The sequence below is a fragment of the Lagenorhynchus albirostris genome, chromosome 8, assembly GCF_949774975.1.
Source record: "Lagenorhynchus albirostris chromosome 8, mLagAlb1.1, whole genome shotgun sequence".
NCBI classification, from domain to species: Eukaryota; Metazoa; Chordata; class Mammalia; order Artiodactyla; family Delphinidae; genus Lagenorhynchus; species Lagenorhynchus albirostris.
This window is the reverse complement of record NC_083102.1, coordinates 2,889,222-2,905,795: the sequence shown is the minus strand read 5'-3', so window position 1 is coordinate 2,905,795 and position 16,574 is coordinate 2,889,222. Positions and strand designations below refer to the sequence as shown.

Sequence of the window (16,574 nt, the reverse complement as noted above, 5' to 3'; positions counted from 1 at the left end):
ACCCTCAGAATGGGAGAAAATATTTGCAAATGAAGCAACTGACAAAGGATTAATCTCCAAAATTTATAAGCAGCTCATGCAGCTCCATAACAAAAAAACAAACAACCCAATCCAAAAATGGGCAGAAGACCTAAATAGATATTTCTCCAAAGAAGATATACAGACTGCCAACAAACACATGAAAGAATGCTCAACATCATTAATCATTAAAGAAATGCAGATCAAAACTACAATGAGATATCATCTCACACCAGTCAGAATGGCCATCATCAAAATATCTAGAAACAATAAATGCTGGAGAGGGTGTAGAGAAAAGGGAACACTCTTGCATTGCTTGTGGGAATGTGAATTGGTACAGCCACTATGGAGAACAGTATGGAGGTTTCTTAAAAAACTACAAATAGAACTACCATATGACCCAGCAATCCCACTACTGGGCACATACCCTGAGAAAACCATAATTCAAAAAGAGCCATGTACCAAAACGTTCATGCAGCTCTATTTACAATAGCCCGGAGATGGAAACAACCTAAGTGTCCATCATCGGATGAATGGATAAAGAAGATGTGGCACATATATACAATGGAATATTACTCAGCCATAAAAAGAAACGAAATTGAGCTATTTGTAATGAGGTGGATGGACCTAGAGTCTTTCATACAGAGTGAAGTAAGTCAGAAAGAGAAAGACAAATACCGTATGCTAACACATATATATGGAATTTAAGGGAAAAAAATGTCATGAAGAACCTAGGGGTAAGACAAGAATAAAGACACAGACCTACTTGAGAACGGACTTGAGGATATGGGGAGGGGGAAGGGTGAGCTGTGACAAAGTGAGAGAGTGGCATGGACATGTATACACTACCAAACGTAAAATAGATAGCTAGTGGGAAGCAGCCGCATAGCACAGAGAGATCAGCTTGGTGCTTTGTGACCTCCTAGAGGGGTGGGATAGGGAGGGTGGGAGGGAGGGAGACGCAAGAGGGGAGAGATATGGGAACATATGTATATGTATAACTGATTCACTTTGTTATAAAGCAGTAACTAACACACTATTGTAAAGCAATTATACTCCAATAAAGATGTTAAAAAAAAAAAAATCACCCCAGAATGTGGCTGGTACAAGGTTCTATAAAGAAGCTTCTTTGGTGGAATGGCAATATTGCTTTATCATCAGCTAATTTGCTGATGTTTGTCTTATAGAGCTTTGTTTCTCAACTGAATTTTTGAAGTTATTTGTCTTACTTCAGCCTGTTCCTAAAATGTGGTAATGTTTGGTCCACCAAGCCGTTTCATTCTGGTATGCCCTCAGAGGTATAATGAGCCCAAGACCCAGGAAATACTGACGTTCTACGCCTTATGATTCTTCTGTATTCAGAGACGGTCATCATACTGTGATTATAAAATGAAGCACAGGTCTGTATTGTTATGTGAAGATGAAAACGTGAGTTGTCCTGATCCTATAAGTGAAAGGAGTTTATCCATGTGATTATGCACCAGGCCTACTGCCACAGCCCTGTGTTTGTAATGTTAGTGAACACTTTCAGCTTCCATAATCCAACCTTAAACATCCAAGTTATGAGAGAACAGACATTTCCATGTAATGGTTATGTGAACAATACACTTACTCTTTTTATTAGTGATAGCGTTTCCCTCTATCTGAAGGGTTAAGGATGAGAGGTTGCTAGCATTTGGTGGTATTGTTGTTTTTTTCCCTTTGACACTTATGAAAAGAGATGAAATACACAATATAAATGGTTGGTGATGAGAAAAAAAAAAAGAGCACAGGCTTGTAGTCACACTCAGGTTCAAATACTACGTGATTTGGGGGCAAGTTACTTTATCTCCAAGGTTCAGTTTCCTCAATTATAAAATAGGGATAACAATTTCTCACAAAATTTTTGTGGTATGATCATACAGGGACACTTATTTAATGCCTGGTATATAATATAGATTTTATATAATAAGAATGACCTTTTAACGAATTATTGATTTCATAAAATTGTGGTAGGAATAATCTTACCCATCAGATCCTTGCAAGTGGGGTAGAATAAGGTTCTGTTCTGTGTTTCCAGTTTTTTCTTACTTTCAAACTTTTAGTTCAGAATCAGCTCCTACTTGAATGAAACAGATGCATACTTTCCCACTAAGAAAACGAGAAAACGTAAAATAAGCAGTTTTCTATGTGTTTATTTGGCTTAATCACAAACTGTAAGTAACTTCAATAGGCAATTGAGCCTGCAATCTAATTATTGCTAGAATGACCACAGAGTATGTTTTATAAAGACATGTTTTAGTAGGTGTCCTATAATTTGTTAATATGTCTGTAAAACCACCACACAGCATGGCACCTTACTTATTTAGTAATCTGGTTGCATCTTTTGCAAGTATCTTTTGTTGTTCTTGTTTTTTGTGTGTTTTTTTTGCGGTACCCGGGCCTCTCACCGCTGTGGCCTCTCCCGTTGCGGAGCAACAGGCTCCGGACGCACAGGCTCAGCGGCCATGGCTCACGCGCCCAGCCGCTCCGCGGCATGTGGGATCTTCCCGGACCGGGGCACGAACCCGTGTCCCCTGCATCGGCAGGCAGACTCTCAACCACTGCGCCACCAGGGAAGCCCTTTTGCAAGTATCTTTTGCTGGATGGTGTATTCATCTGCCAGAGCAGCCATATCAAAATACCATGCAGTGGCTTAAGCCACAGAAATTTCCTTTCAGTTTCACAGTTCAGGAGGCTGTAAGTCCAAAAGCAAGGTGTCAGCAAGAGCGGTTTCCCGAGGCCTCCCCCTTGGCTCCAGATGGCCACCTTTCTGCTGTGCCCTCACGTTGTCTCCTCTGTGCGCGCACATCCTTGGTGTCTCTTTGTGTCCAATTTCCTCTTCCTGTAAGAACACCAGTCAGATGCAATTAGAGCTACTCTAACAGCCTCATTTTATGTTAATCATCTTTTTAAAGGTCTTATTTCCAAATACAGTCACATTCTGAGGTACTGGAGATTAGGACTTCAACACGTGAGTTTTAAGAGAGAAGGGATACAGTTCAGCCTATAGGTGGTAAAAAAGAAAGTGTTTTCCTCAAAACTGGCATTTCAGAGGTGCTTTATGGCAGATGGGAGTTTTACACCTGTTTGCATTTTTTCAAGCTGAAAGTGTGACCATGCTTTAGGATTAAAAAGCTGAAATGCTCTGATTTTTCCTTTGTGTCTGTATAAGAAGATAAACCAGAATTTCTCAACAGAATTTGGTTCTTCTGGAAATACTCCATTGGATCTCTTCTTTGTTAGAACGTTCCATTCAGTTCTTAAGTTTATGATGCTCTGATCTGCACACAGTATACTCAGTTATCCCCGGCTCGGTCCCTTATTGGACAGCTACTCACTTCACTATCAGTACAGACAGCTGTGCCAGGCAGTGCTGCGGGAGGGGGGCGGGGCATGGGATATAATTTCAAGCCCATGATGCCTTCCAAGCTCTGTATTGAGAGGTATCATCATCAAGGCCTGACTACCAGAAATGCAGCTCATCCACTCCTCCTGGTCATGGGCCCTGGAAACGGAATGCAGAATTGTTCAGACCTTTTTTTTTTTCCCCGAAAGAAGGGGATCAATCATTTACATCTCATTCTAATTAGTTCTGTGACTCCAAAAAGGGGATGTGCTCTAAATGAGCACGTCGGCCCCCTGACTAGAGCCACACAGAGTAGCAGTGAGCAAAGCAGCCACTGTCAGCTGTTTTTACGAGATACTTGGTGAAGCGGCTCTGCGAACAATCTTTATTTAATGAATAACATTCTCTTCAACATTTCCTAACAGTGTCCTCTCCTCTGGGTTCCAGTGGAGGAGCTTCTCTCTTCTCAGCGCAGTCTCCTGATGCTTGTTTTACTCTGTTAGAAATGGAATCTTGTAACAAAACATTTTTCTCATGTTCAAATAGCTAAAAAGCTTCCAACCAAATTTGTGGCCAACCACTTGTAAATGTACAGGATTCCATGACACCCATTGTATGTACTTTTAAAAAAGGAAAGCTTAATGCCACCTTGCTTTCCTTTCTGTCATCTCACTTTCCTGATTTTAATTTATTATATCTTGCTATATCATGTGTCTATTTTTCGTCACAGCTTCTGGGTAGGAACTTTTGATATTTTCTCAGTTGCTGTGGATACGTGTATGGTCATGTGAGTGTGTGTGGGGAAGAGTTACGCGCGCCCTCTCTTTCTGCGAGTGAGATGGAGCTTTCATGGCAACTTGTATCCAGCTTTTCCCTTTGCAAAAAGCAAACGTGACAGAACGCACTGGAGACTGTGCACCTTCTCTGTGACTCGGAGGAAACGGGTTAAACGTTCTAGCTCCAATACCTCAGCTACCTCTAGGGCAGCAGCAACTGCTATCTTGCTTTTTCTCCTGGAAAGAAAGCAATCCTTGAAGGGAAGAACCAGGTGTTGTGTAAGAACGCAATCATGCACTGAACTCATCCAGAGCAAAAAAAGCCAGCGAAATCATCTTAGACCCTTAACTGGGAACACACGTAGCAAAGGTTAAGACCTGTGGAAAGCTAAGAACCCGCTCAAGGTATCCAGACCGCCCCTAGAAGGACGTGGGTAGGCGGTGGCTAGAGGAACGTTTCAAGGAAAGTTCTTTGGTAAACTTGTTCCACCGGGGGAACTCATTTCGGGGAGAAGCGACAGCACCATGGACAGCACCAAGCCTAGCGCGCTGGGGCGGGGACAGCACCGGGGACAGCGCCAGCGCTGGCGCCGCGAACCCCGGGCGCGAGGCGGCCTTATCAGCTGATGCCTTACGTAGGCTGGATCCCCAGCTCGGTAAGCCAGGTCTGGGTGGGCGCGCCAGCATTCGCTCTCCGGAGCCGGAGCCGCAGCCCCAGACGGGGCGGGGAAGGGGCGGGCGAACAACAGAAGGCAGGACCCAGAAAGCAGGTCCCTGCTTGGCTTCCCCAGCACGGAGCTGAGGTTGCAGCCCGCTGCCGCCGCGGGCGAGAGGGGCGGGAAGGGAGGCCGCGCCGCGAGAACTGCCGCTCTGACGCACCAGCCCGTCTCTCGGCGCCCACACGCTCCAGGGGCGCCCAGCTCCTCCTCCACTTGGGAGATGCCCGACTCTGGGCGACCAGACTGCTGTCTCCGCCGAGGCGAAGAGCCCTGGTCATGTGACAGCTTAGACGTGCCCCGGCTGCGAGACACAGCCCCTCGCCTCTGCTCTCCCAGCGCCTGAGGGATTCAGACCCGCCGCGGCTCGCAGCCCAGCGCCCTCCTCTCCTCTCCGACACACCGTCTTCCACGGAGGCTCGCTGGCGGGGGGTCCGGGCAAACTCCAAGACACTCTGCAGAAACCCTGCCACTGGCCAGAGGTGACAAACATCCGGAGTGGCTTCCGACACAGTGGTCACCACCCCTCCTCCCGAGCGCCCCTTCTCCGCACACCGGCGAGCCCGTCTCCTGGCCCAGACATGGATCTGCCGCCGAACCTCACCTACTTTATCCTCCCCACCCCCGCCCCTCTGGAGACCAACCGCAGCGTCGACGCCGAAGACCCCCGCGCGCCAGTCTGCCCCTGGTCTCCGTCTTCGGCGTGCTCGTCCTCACCTTGCTGGGCTTCCTGGTGGCCGCGACGCTCGCCTGGAACCTGCTGGTGCTGGCGACCATTCTCCGCGTGCGCACGTCCCATCGCGTTCCGCACCACCTGGCGGCATCCATGCCATTTCGGACGTGCTGGTGGCTGCTCTCATGCCGCTGAGCCTGGTGCACGAGCCGTCCGGGCGCCGCTGGCAGTTGGGCCGGCGGCTGTACCAGCTTTGGATCGCATGCGACGTGCTCTGCCGCACGGCCAGCATCTGGAGTGTGACGGCCATCGCGCTGGACCGCTACTGGTCCATCACCCGTCACCTGGAATACACGCTCCGTGCCCGCAAGCGCATCTCCAACGCAACGATCACGCTCACCTGGGCGCTCTCCGCAGTCCTCTCCCTAGCCCCGCTGCTCTTCGGCTGGGGGGAGACCTACCCTGAGGGCAGCGAGGAGTGCCAGGTGAGCCGCGAGCCCTCCTACACCGTGTTCTCCACCGTGGGCGCCTTCTACCTGCCGCTCTGCGTGGTGCTCTTCGTATACTGGAAGATCTACAAGGCGGCCAAGTTCCGCGTGGGCCCCTGGAAGGCCAACAGCGTCTCCCCCGTTTCCGAAGCTGTGGAGGTGGGTGTTAACGTGATTCTTAAAAAACTTTGCTTGCATTTGCACAGGCCTCATCCCCAGCACACCTCCCCACACATCCATAGAAAGTGGGACTTCTTAGTATTTTGGTGGGGGCTGGAGGGGAAGGGACGGAGGTAGACTGGGAGAGAGAAAGAAAGCATCACAGACTCTGCTCTGACATGCTCAGATTCACAGAGCAGGTCATCTCTCATGGGTTCTTTCCCTATATATAAAACGAGGGATCTGGACTACATAATTCTACAGGGTCCCACTAGGCTTGAAAATTCTATGGATCTATAACATCCTTTAGAACGCCTGAGGAAGTTGGTGTCTGGGGCTGCACTAGAGAAAAGTGCAGCTTCCTGCATTTACAGTGGGGGGTGTTTGAGGAGGTGGGAAGGGAGGGACGGTCATCTGACTTGGCAGGAAGACTGCCATACATCAGGCAAAGCAGGTTAGTGTTTCAACCCAGTCTATTTTCTCTTTGCCAATTAATTTTGCGAAGTGTGGTATCTCCTGGGTTACTGTCGTGCCCAGCATCCTCCTGTCCTCACGCAAGGTTAAAGATACTGTTTACACCTGTCTCAGAGCCTCTGCCCTTGTTATATGCACCCACTGCCTGTGGTGCTGCTTTCTGGGCCTGTCCCCACCCCTGATCAGACTGTCCGTGCAGCTGAGGACCACTTGCTTGCCTCCCGGGACATGAGTAAAGCTGCAGGAGGAAATTAAAACGCTAAGGCAGACACTTCCCCAGCTCTTTACAAGTGGCATTTAAGGTACGGCAACTGCTACAGCACCTGTGAGGGCTCTTTTCTCATCTTCTCTCCATCCACGCTTTCCTGCTTTTTGTTCACTCTTGGTAATCTGACCCTATGATTCAAGATTCAGGGACCATAAGAGTTCACATGAATCCACCGGCTGTGCAGGCTGCCCACCCCTTACCGCACTCATTGCCAAGGGTGATCCCTTGAACCTGCTTCACACATTTACGTTAGATCAGAATACTATGCAGCACCCATTTCTGTTACTGGTTCTGGGACAACAAAGGAAATTCAATTAAGCACACTGAGCACATACTACAGGCTTGCTGCAAGGGGTCAAGGAATGATAAAGACATCATCTTTGCCTATGAAGAGTCTGGCCTAGTGAGAGAGACATGCATTGTGAACATTGCAATATGATTGTATTTTTCGAGTCAGTAGCTAATTCCAAGTATAACCAGTCAGTCAAGCTTAGAGGAACCAGAGGTGTAGGTATGGGAGAAAGGGGAGGGCATCATTCTAGAAACAAGAAGGAAAAAGGGGTCAGAGGGCACCTGTCCTTTTATCTAGAACAAAAGTCTCACCCAAATTACCCTCCCCTACCCCAGGGAACATCTGGAATGTCTGGAGATGTTTTTGATTACCAAGACTTGGGGACAGGGTACTAATGGCATCTAGCGTGTAGAGAGCAGGGATGCTGCTAAACGTGGTACAACACACAGGACACCCTGAACAACAAAGAACTATTCAGACCAAAATGTTAATAGTGCCAAATCTGGGAAACCCTGACCTGTTAGATTTCTAAACTGGACACAGAGTGCTGATGGGTAAGAGTGCTGCCAAACTGCCTGGAGTGCCCGTGTGTGTGCATCCACCCCGATTCCAGGTCAGGAACAGGAGGCTGGCTGCCCACCAAGGCCCTCCTTACACAGATCCTCTTCTGCCAGGGTGCTTATCCAGGTAAACACAATTTATAATTAATACCAAACAGCTTTAGAAGGGAAAAGCAATTATACTTCTGTCTCAGAGGGCTTAGTGTGGAAGGAAGAGGGGTTTTCACTGCTCAGCTTTGGAGAGAGCAGAAGGAAAGCATTGTTTCATGTTCCTTCTCTGCCGGATAGCTTTCAAAAATGGGTCCCTTGGCTTTGCAAAGCCTCTAAGTGATCCAGGGCTCTGCATAAAATGCGGCACTGCCTCTGTCCTCATGTTACTGTGAAGGGTTAATTAAAAACCAGGCTTCCTGACTTCTCGGTGGTAGCAGGTGCCAACGTTTCTAAATACAGTTTTACCACCAACTAGCTATGTTACCTAGGGAAACACAACACTTCTTCCCTGTTCTGTATCTTCAGAGTTTTATTCAAATACATACTGAAAGCCTAACCCTTGTCAGATACCAAGATGAAAACAGGAAACACAAGAGAGGCAGGCCTTGCGCCCTTGACAAAGTCTGATGAAGCCACTACTGAAGAGCTGACGTGAAGACAGAGCTGGATTTGTGCCTTGCCAGTGTAAGGGACTGCGGCACTTTCGAGGTCTGAGTGGGTTGACATCGTCTGTATGAGCAGCTTTGTTTGCTGGGCGTTACTCCAGTGGGAGTTTATTGGAGTGAGTCCGTCCGTGGATGCCTGAATTTCAGAAGTGAGGGACTGGCACGGCTTGCAAGACCAAGTCCCCTGAGAGGAACTGCCCTTGACCGACAGAGTACGTTCAAGACTGGACCCAGGCTGCGGAACACGCAGACTCGCCCTAAGTTTAGTTTTCATCCCCCTGATCTGGGTCCTCATTCAGCCAAAGCTTCAAGAGAGACCATCGAGGACTGTCCAGATCGTCACCACTGTTGTTGCTTCTCCTTGAAGATGAAGTTTCATCTGTGGAGACCTGATGTTCAGACTGCACAGCAATCAACATATCCGTCTGTCAGAACAGCGCTGTGCAGAAGCCTTTAAAGCTCTGGACAACAGATACTGAATCACGGTGAACCAATCAGTAGAAAAATGTTGGCTGGTTTCAGTTAGCAATGGGGATTTACTACATATGGTAACATAAGATTCAAAGGCTTAATATAAGTTCTGAAGATGTGCTGACACTAGTTTAATTGATGCCTGTAATTTCTCTGAGGCAAGGAGTCAAAGCCTTAATTACTGAATTAAGGGGTGGGCTTCAGTAGGCAATAGTTCTTAGACAGGTGTCACGTGGTTGAATTAATCCACCTGGAGTACGGCCCAGCCTTTTCACATTGGTACAAAAAGGCACATTCATGATAACCTAGGAAGAATCAATCTGGACTCTCATGCATTCTGGTCTAATTAATCTTTCTGTCTGTGGTGTCTTTTGTCCATAAGGACTCCAGGATCATTGCTATTTCTTCAGTAATGTCTTGAATTATATACAGTGTACACATTTTCATGTACAGACCAGCTATAATCTCATAATGTGTAAGGACAGCAGTACATTTTATCTGGAAGCGGGTTCTACTTATTAAATTTGCAGTTGTGTTACAGAAACTAAAGTATTCTGATAATGATCCTGAAATATCAGTTACAAGTTGGCACACAGGATTGTTAAAGATTTTCACTGCTTGAATTTTTGTATTAACTAAGGTCTACTTTCCCTTAAGCCCTTTAAATAGCCACACCATAAACCTGTCTCTCATGGTCTTATTTCAGCATCTGTACAACCAATCATTGTTTTCAATTTTTTAAAACTTATTACAAGTTGATTTGCATGTTTCCTTTTCAGATGACTTTAAAATTTTAGGCTGAAGGATCTATTGTTTTATAATTGTGGGGATAATGGTAGTTATGGTGACACCCATATAAACAAGAAAGCTGTACTGTTGCACATCTGTAATTATAGGCAATTCCCCTTAGAAGTTTAGAAGGACAGGAAGTTGTTGGGTGATAATATCTCCCGTGGAGTGACTTCACTGGACAGATTTTAGATAGTTGTCATTTTGATTTTTAGCCAATAGGGGACATTGATTCTTTCAAGGATTCTTCTGCTGACAATATTTACAGGTGTTCTTGTCTAGGCTCCCAAATCTTTGAAAACAGAGGTGCTTTTGAATGTTTTATCTAGAGAGCCATATCTTGTATTATTTACTTTCTAAGGATATATGGCAATGTCTAGCCCCATATTGGATATTTTCTAAATTGGCAATTTCACATTTAAATTTATTTTTTCTTATTAAATTCCCTAATTCAGGTTTGAGCCCATTTATAGAAAGACAGGACAAGATTATACTTCAGCTGTTGGGTTTACATCAGAATACTGCTTGAAAGTTTTCTGAAGTCTATTTTCTATACTTAGTTTATAATTTTGAATTCTTATTTAATCTTCTCTTAAAAAAAGCCTTCTGAACTTGCTTTATGTATTTTATATTTTAAATTTCCACAGCTGGGTTATATAGCTCTTCTCTTTTCTATCCTTCTGGTTTTAAATACTTTTCCTCATCTGAGGGAGATTTTAATTAACTAGTTGCTGCTGATCTGTAGTCCAGGACAATAAGAATTTTGTTCAATACTCTTAAAAAAAGTCTAAATTCGGGCTTCCCTGGTGGCGCAGTGGTTGAGAGTCCGCCTGCCGATGCAGGGGACACGGGTTCGTGCCCCGGTCCGGGAAGATCCCACATGCCGCAGAGCGGCTGGGCCCGTGGGCCGTGGCCGCTGAGCCTGCGCGTCCGGAGCCTGTGCTCCGCAACGGGAGAGGAAGTCTAAATTCTACAGCAATTTTTTGCCCTTCTCCCTGAAGTTTAGAAAAATTCTTAATTATAGCCTATATCTTAGCTCTAGACCAAGGTTTTAACTGAAATTCTATAGATTTGACTTCTTGTCTGGCAATGTGATTTTGTTTTTCCTGAGAAAATCCCTGAAGAAAGGATAGTTCATTTAGGAGGTCAGGTAAAGCTGAGTAGAAATATGGGAAATGTAGATGTGCAAGGTGGGGAGGTTTTGGAAAGTTACAAAATCTTTGAGACTAACTTAGAGTTAGAATTTTGTTTTAAGGTCTTAGCAGAACTAAAGAAGCTGACTCTCAACTGTTTAGTGTTTGTCTTCTAATTTTTCTAGAGTTGATCTTAAATATGTTAATTTATTGATTTTGACTTTCAGAAATTCCTCATTAAGTAAAAAAATTTTCTTTCACATTTATCAAGAGAAATGCAAGAATTAGCATTATAGTGCAATTTAAAATAGGAAATAGAAGTTCACAAAGGAGAAGGTTGCGACCTTGACTTAGACAAACCATGACACACAAGAAAAAGGCCACTACAGGTGGCCAACAGTTTGTGCTTGTGAATGGTGTCTCAAATCCTTGACCACAGGCCAAGAGGGGGCCATATGACCACCAATCCAATGAGCTGGAATACCAACTAGACAAGGTGACATTTTTTTCATAAATTGACAAGATAGCAAATGCCCTCACTAAGTTTTGTGAAGAACCCAAAGCAAAGTTTGATCAACTGCTTTTTCACAAATTGGTCATAAGTCTAACAGTCCCCAAATCATTAGCCTTCAGATCTTCCTTGGAATGGATTAGAGCTTATCAAGCCAATGCCTTACAGAACAATCCTTTTCATATTCAACAGAAAAAAAAAAGGTATTCCAGCACAAAAAACAAACAAACCTATGTAAACAAGGCTTTGCATATTTAGACAAACAACAGCAAAAACAAAGAAAGCAACAATACAGTAAGTAGGTTATGTCATAAAAATTTTCACTAAATGGTATACCTCCAAGACAAGAGATCTAATAGCCTTACACAAAAAACATAAGTCAATTACCAAATGGTGCACCTCTCAAACAAAGGTCTAGTTACTTGATACAAAGACCTAAGCTGAATGATCTTATTCAAAGACACTTGGTTACAATCCTTGTATAACAAAACACACAGAGTGAGAAGAGCCCGGTGGAGCTGGCTGGAACTCAGCTCACTGAGAATGATGTGCATCTGCAGATCCAAAGGCAACTGGAGTCAGGGGTACAGTGAATGCACCTGCAGTCCGAGGATCCTGGGGAGGATCCACAAAATGATCTCGGTAGACTCTCTAGAATGTCCAAGGATGATACAACCACCACACAGTATCTGAAATAAAAATACTCCCTACTATATAGTAAGAGAAAGCTACACTTGTCAGGCACCATCTGACAGAGCAGAATGCCCATCATCTATGGGGACTGGGGACAGCGTTGAGTTCAGGGACTGGAGGACATGGAGGGGAGCAGTGAGCTGACACCCCCAGAGTGGGGTTACTGCGTGAGACTGCTGTTGGTTGACTGCAGCTCAGAGATGCACTTACTGGGGTGAGTCCTGCCCTAACTGGCTGACGTTCAGAAGTGAGGGCTGACACCGACTGGTTGGTTTGCAGGTGTATATTCACAGAGCTGCACTGTCCTTGATCCACTGAAGGGGTTTAAGCAAGTAGCAAGGCTCTTTGTTGCCACAGCTACAGAATAGCTGGTCTTTTGCTAAGTTTGTGGGGACGTTCTTATTCTGCCCCTCGTGGAGCCCTCCTTAAATGGGTAAGATCATTTCTAGCTTGAACATCCTGACTCATCAGTACATCTTACATCGTGACAGTGACCTGATCTCACCTGCAAATCACCTGAAGCCACACTTCCAAGGTAAGAGTCTTCACCCCTTAATTTCAATACGCACTACTGATGATAATCTATTGATTATCTGCGATATTAATAGGGAGGTGAAGCAGAATAGTTTGAGGAAATAAAAGAACATGCTAGATTTATGATTAACCAGTAAATAGTTACTTAACACATAAGCATTTTGGAAGAATGAGAAGTCTAACTCATAGGTACATGTCCCCCCCCAAAATTCGCTTATTTGGAGATGTGAGGCTAAGTGTTCACTTAGAAAATATTTTCATGTGAATCTTAAATTGTGAGGTTTGTGCTTTAAATGATATAGCACTTCGAAGATAGATGGGAAAGGTGCAATTTGGCTTGAATGTTCACCTTTTTTTGCCCCATTACCTCTCTTTCTGCGAATCTACTAATGACCATGATGAGTAATTGACAGAGTAATCAACAGAGTCTATTCTCCAGACTTGATTAAGTGCCTTATTGCAGTCGTCGATGAGCAAAGAGCTAAGGAGTCTGTAAGTCAGAGAGCCATAGGGTGAGCAGCCAAATCAACCACCTGCCAGCATCGGGAGCCCGAAACTCCCCAACGGCAAAGCCCCTCCCGCAGCTGAGCCTCTGCTGTCCCGGAAGAGCCACTTCAGACCAATGACACTCTCTCCGAGGGAGCTGGTATTGAATGCCACACACACAAGAGAGGGACCCATAAAATGCTCAACGTTTCTCACCAAGGTCATAGAGAGTGTGCTTTTCTGAGAAACATGGAGTTCTCTAACCTATGAAAATTCCTTACTCAAAGCAAACCATAAAAACAATGTATTTAGGAAAAAAAGTTTAATTGGAATTCAAAATAGAATTCTACGAAGTGGGAGAAGACCCCATGGAACATTAAAGGAACTGTTAAAAATGAATTTAGATTCTTTGCTGGAAAGGGGCCCCGCGAATGTGCTCCCAGAGTGTTGCGCTAAGAACTCAGTGAAAAGGACGGTGGGTAGAATGCCTGGGGGTCCTACTGACAGAGAGAAATCATCCTGAAGACAAGCTTAGGAATAAAGTAACTGGGAAGTCTTCAAGAGTACACTTATGCAACATTAGAACTATCACACAGTGGAAAATTCTTGTAGATACAATGAATGCATGCTATGTTTGGCAACAGCTCATAAGAACCCGGGTACTTTATACTGGAAGAATCCAGGATTTCATAGTACAGCTGCCAAATGCCCACACAAGCAGGCCCACACTTAACGGCACTTAACATTCCCTTACGAGGACCAAGATTGGAAGTGATGGGTTTCCATAAAACTGTCTTATAATACTTGGGCTATAGAAATATTCATATCCTACGCTACACCTGGAAAACCACCAACCCTGTGATCCTGTGTCTCTCGGACGAATGATGAGGTACCGTGCTACATTCTGATACGGCAGCTCCTTTGGATACAGGTCAGGACTGTGTCTGAAGGTACCAGCAGAGTCTCAAAAGAGGCAGACATTCTCAGTGTCAATCATTAGGAGAGAAGACGGCTCCTCAGAATGGAAACTTTGCAGCTTTTTCCATTATGCAAGAGCAAACTCCTACTAATAGAACGTGTAGCACTGGGGGTGTATCTCACCCTTCATAGAAGACTGGTCATACACTGGTAGTCCAATCGTGGGGCTCACTGTGTCTTGCCACTGGAATCTGAGTATCTAAAGGACTAAGCATGGGCTTCTGGAGTCAACCTGAAAAGGCACTGACCACAGGGAAGGCAGACAGGGAGCGGGGACGGGAGGGGTGGAGAGATTCCCTAGAGTGTGTCATAGCTCAAAAGCCAGAATATCTAGTTATGTGTTGCTGTATTTATTTCTACTGTTACCCCAGGGCCTTTGAGTCTGGTTTAAATGTTCCACTTTTACACCAGGTGTGCTATAGAGAATTAACGGGTGGTCACAATGGCGTCACAACCCTGAGCGGCCAGTCTTAGCAGCGAAAAGGTCTGAAAGGAAGGAGAATTTCTTAGGGATTTAAGAGTCAGGACCAGAATTATTCTTCCATTGCCATCTTTGGGAAATGGCTGCCTTGATGCCATTTTGGGATTGAGTTTTATTAAGGAAATGGGTAGTTTTCCCTATTTTCTTTATGCTGAAAATTGAAACTAAAACTGTGTTTGCATTTCTATAAATTAACTCCATGAAATGCATTCCCAGATATACACTAATAAATAAGAAAGGTAACTATGGTTCCATCCAGGGGTGAGACTGGGAGAGAGAAATTTTCACTTCTTATTTTATATGTGCTTTTAAGGGTTGCAGAAAAAGGAACTATTTGTTTCAATATTCACGATCTTCTGTTTAATTGTATAATGCTTGGGGTTTCACTGTTTTTCAAACAGATGACAGGAAGGCTATCACATAAATTTAATAATTCATACATGAGCTAACATTCCCTTAACTATAGTGTTCCTATTTTCAGCTCACTTACTCTATACGATAGGGAAGCTGCTGGGGCGCGAGCTGGGTAATTCTCCTTTTCAAGCGTACGGGGGTCACAGGAGGCTGGAGTTGGGAAGAAGAGGATTTAATGTCAAGGTAGTCTCACCACTAGTGAATGACTGATCGACCCAGAAACTGTCCCACATTGTGACTGGAGCAACTAATTTGCTCACTTAGCAAATCAGCCCACTGCAATTTCCTTATACTTAGGGGGCCTCATCATCAGACACCCCTTATTCCAGTTCCCCAAAGATCTAAAAAATAGGGCTGGAATGGAGGACAGAGCTTCCTTTCCCAGGAATTCCACCCCCTTAGAGAAGGGGTGTGAAGCTGGAGAACGTAGTTCAGTGGGAACCTGCCTTCCAGAGGACTTGAGAGAACCTACGTGGAGGGACTCTGAGTTTAGAGCCTCTGTTTTCCATAAAAGTCGGGGGAGGGGGCGGAACACAGAATAAACAGGGAGATAAACATCCTGGTGAGTGAACTGTCCCAAACAGTACAATATGTTCTGGAAGCACAGCAGTAGGAACCGTATACCAGAAGAAAAGTTCTAGAAAATTCTAACTTTTTAGAGGGGATTCACAGCAACCCAGAAAGTTCTAGATTTTGGAGTACTGGGTCCTGCGTGTATGGGGTTTGATAAGGATTTAGCGGGCTCCTGATTACTCGTGTTCCGCGGTCGTAAACTGTAGACACCGCATGACCTGCTTACTTCTGTTGTTCCCTGTTGAACAGACGGCAACAGGGACTCCATCGTCGTTGCATTATTGCAGACGTTCCTATTTTCCCTCCATTTCTAAGATGTAAGCAAACACCCAGCTCTGTCAGCACGTTTTCATAGCCGAGGGTGGTCCCCACATGCTGCCCGGTCCCTGCACCGGACAACTGAGGACGTTCTCTTGAAGTGGATGTGCGGGCCTCACGCCCACCCGCATCTAGGTTCAGCCCGCCCAGACCCAGCAGGCGTGAAGAGGCGGCTCTTCCTGAAGCCTCTGCTTACCTTTTCCAGGTGAAGGCCTCCGCTCGGCAGCCCGAGATGGTGTTCACCGTCCGCCACGCCACTGTCACCTTCCAGACAGAAGGGGCCACGTGGAGAGAACAGAAGGAGCAGAGAGCCGCCCTAATGGTGGGCATCCTCATTGGGGTGTTTGTGCTCTGCTGGATCCCCTTCTTCACCACGGAGCTCATCAGCCCCCTGTGCTCCTGTGACATCCCCGCCACCTGGAAGAGCGTCTTCCTGTGGCTCGGCTACCCCAACTCCTCCTCCAACCCCCTGATCTACACGGCCTTCAACAAGACCTACAACAGCGCCTTCAAGAGCTTCTCCAGGCGCCAGTGACTGTGGGGCCGGCACAGGCAGGGAGTCTCCCCGAGCTCCATCTACTTCCCCACCCCCACCCGGCACCACCTGGAAGAGACAAGCCTTCAAGTTCCCCAGGGTGGTCCTCGGCGCTGAGCACCTCACTTCTGCACTCCAGGCAGGAACGTGAGTCTCCACAGGCAGTACTGGGGACCCCGTTTATCCAATCTATCTGCTATTCCTCACTCCT

At 45.8% G+C, this 16,574-nt stretch overlaps 1 protein-coding gene across 1 annotated transcript; it reads left to right on the top strand.

Moving 5' to 3' along the window:
- The first annotated feature begins 5,458 nt into the window (after nt 1-5,458).
- Nucleotides 5,459-16,363, top strand: HTR5A (5-hydroxytryptamine receptor 5A). The gene is given in 4 exon segments (XM_060155873.1): nt 5,459-5,542; nt 5,545-5,704; nt 5,707-6,197; nt 16,034-16,363. Coding segments are annotated over 4 exon segments (1,065 nt in total).
- The last annotated feature ends 211 nt before the right edge of the window (nt 16,364-16,574 follow it).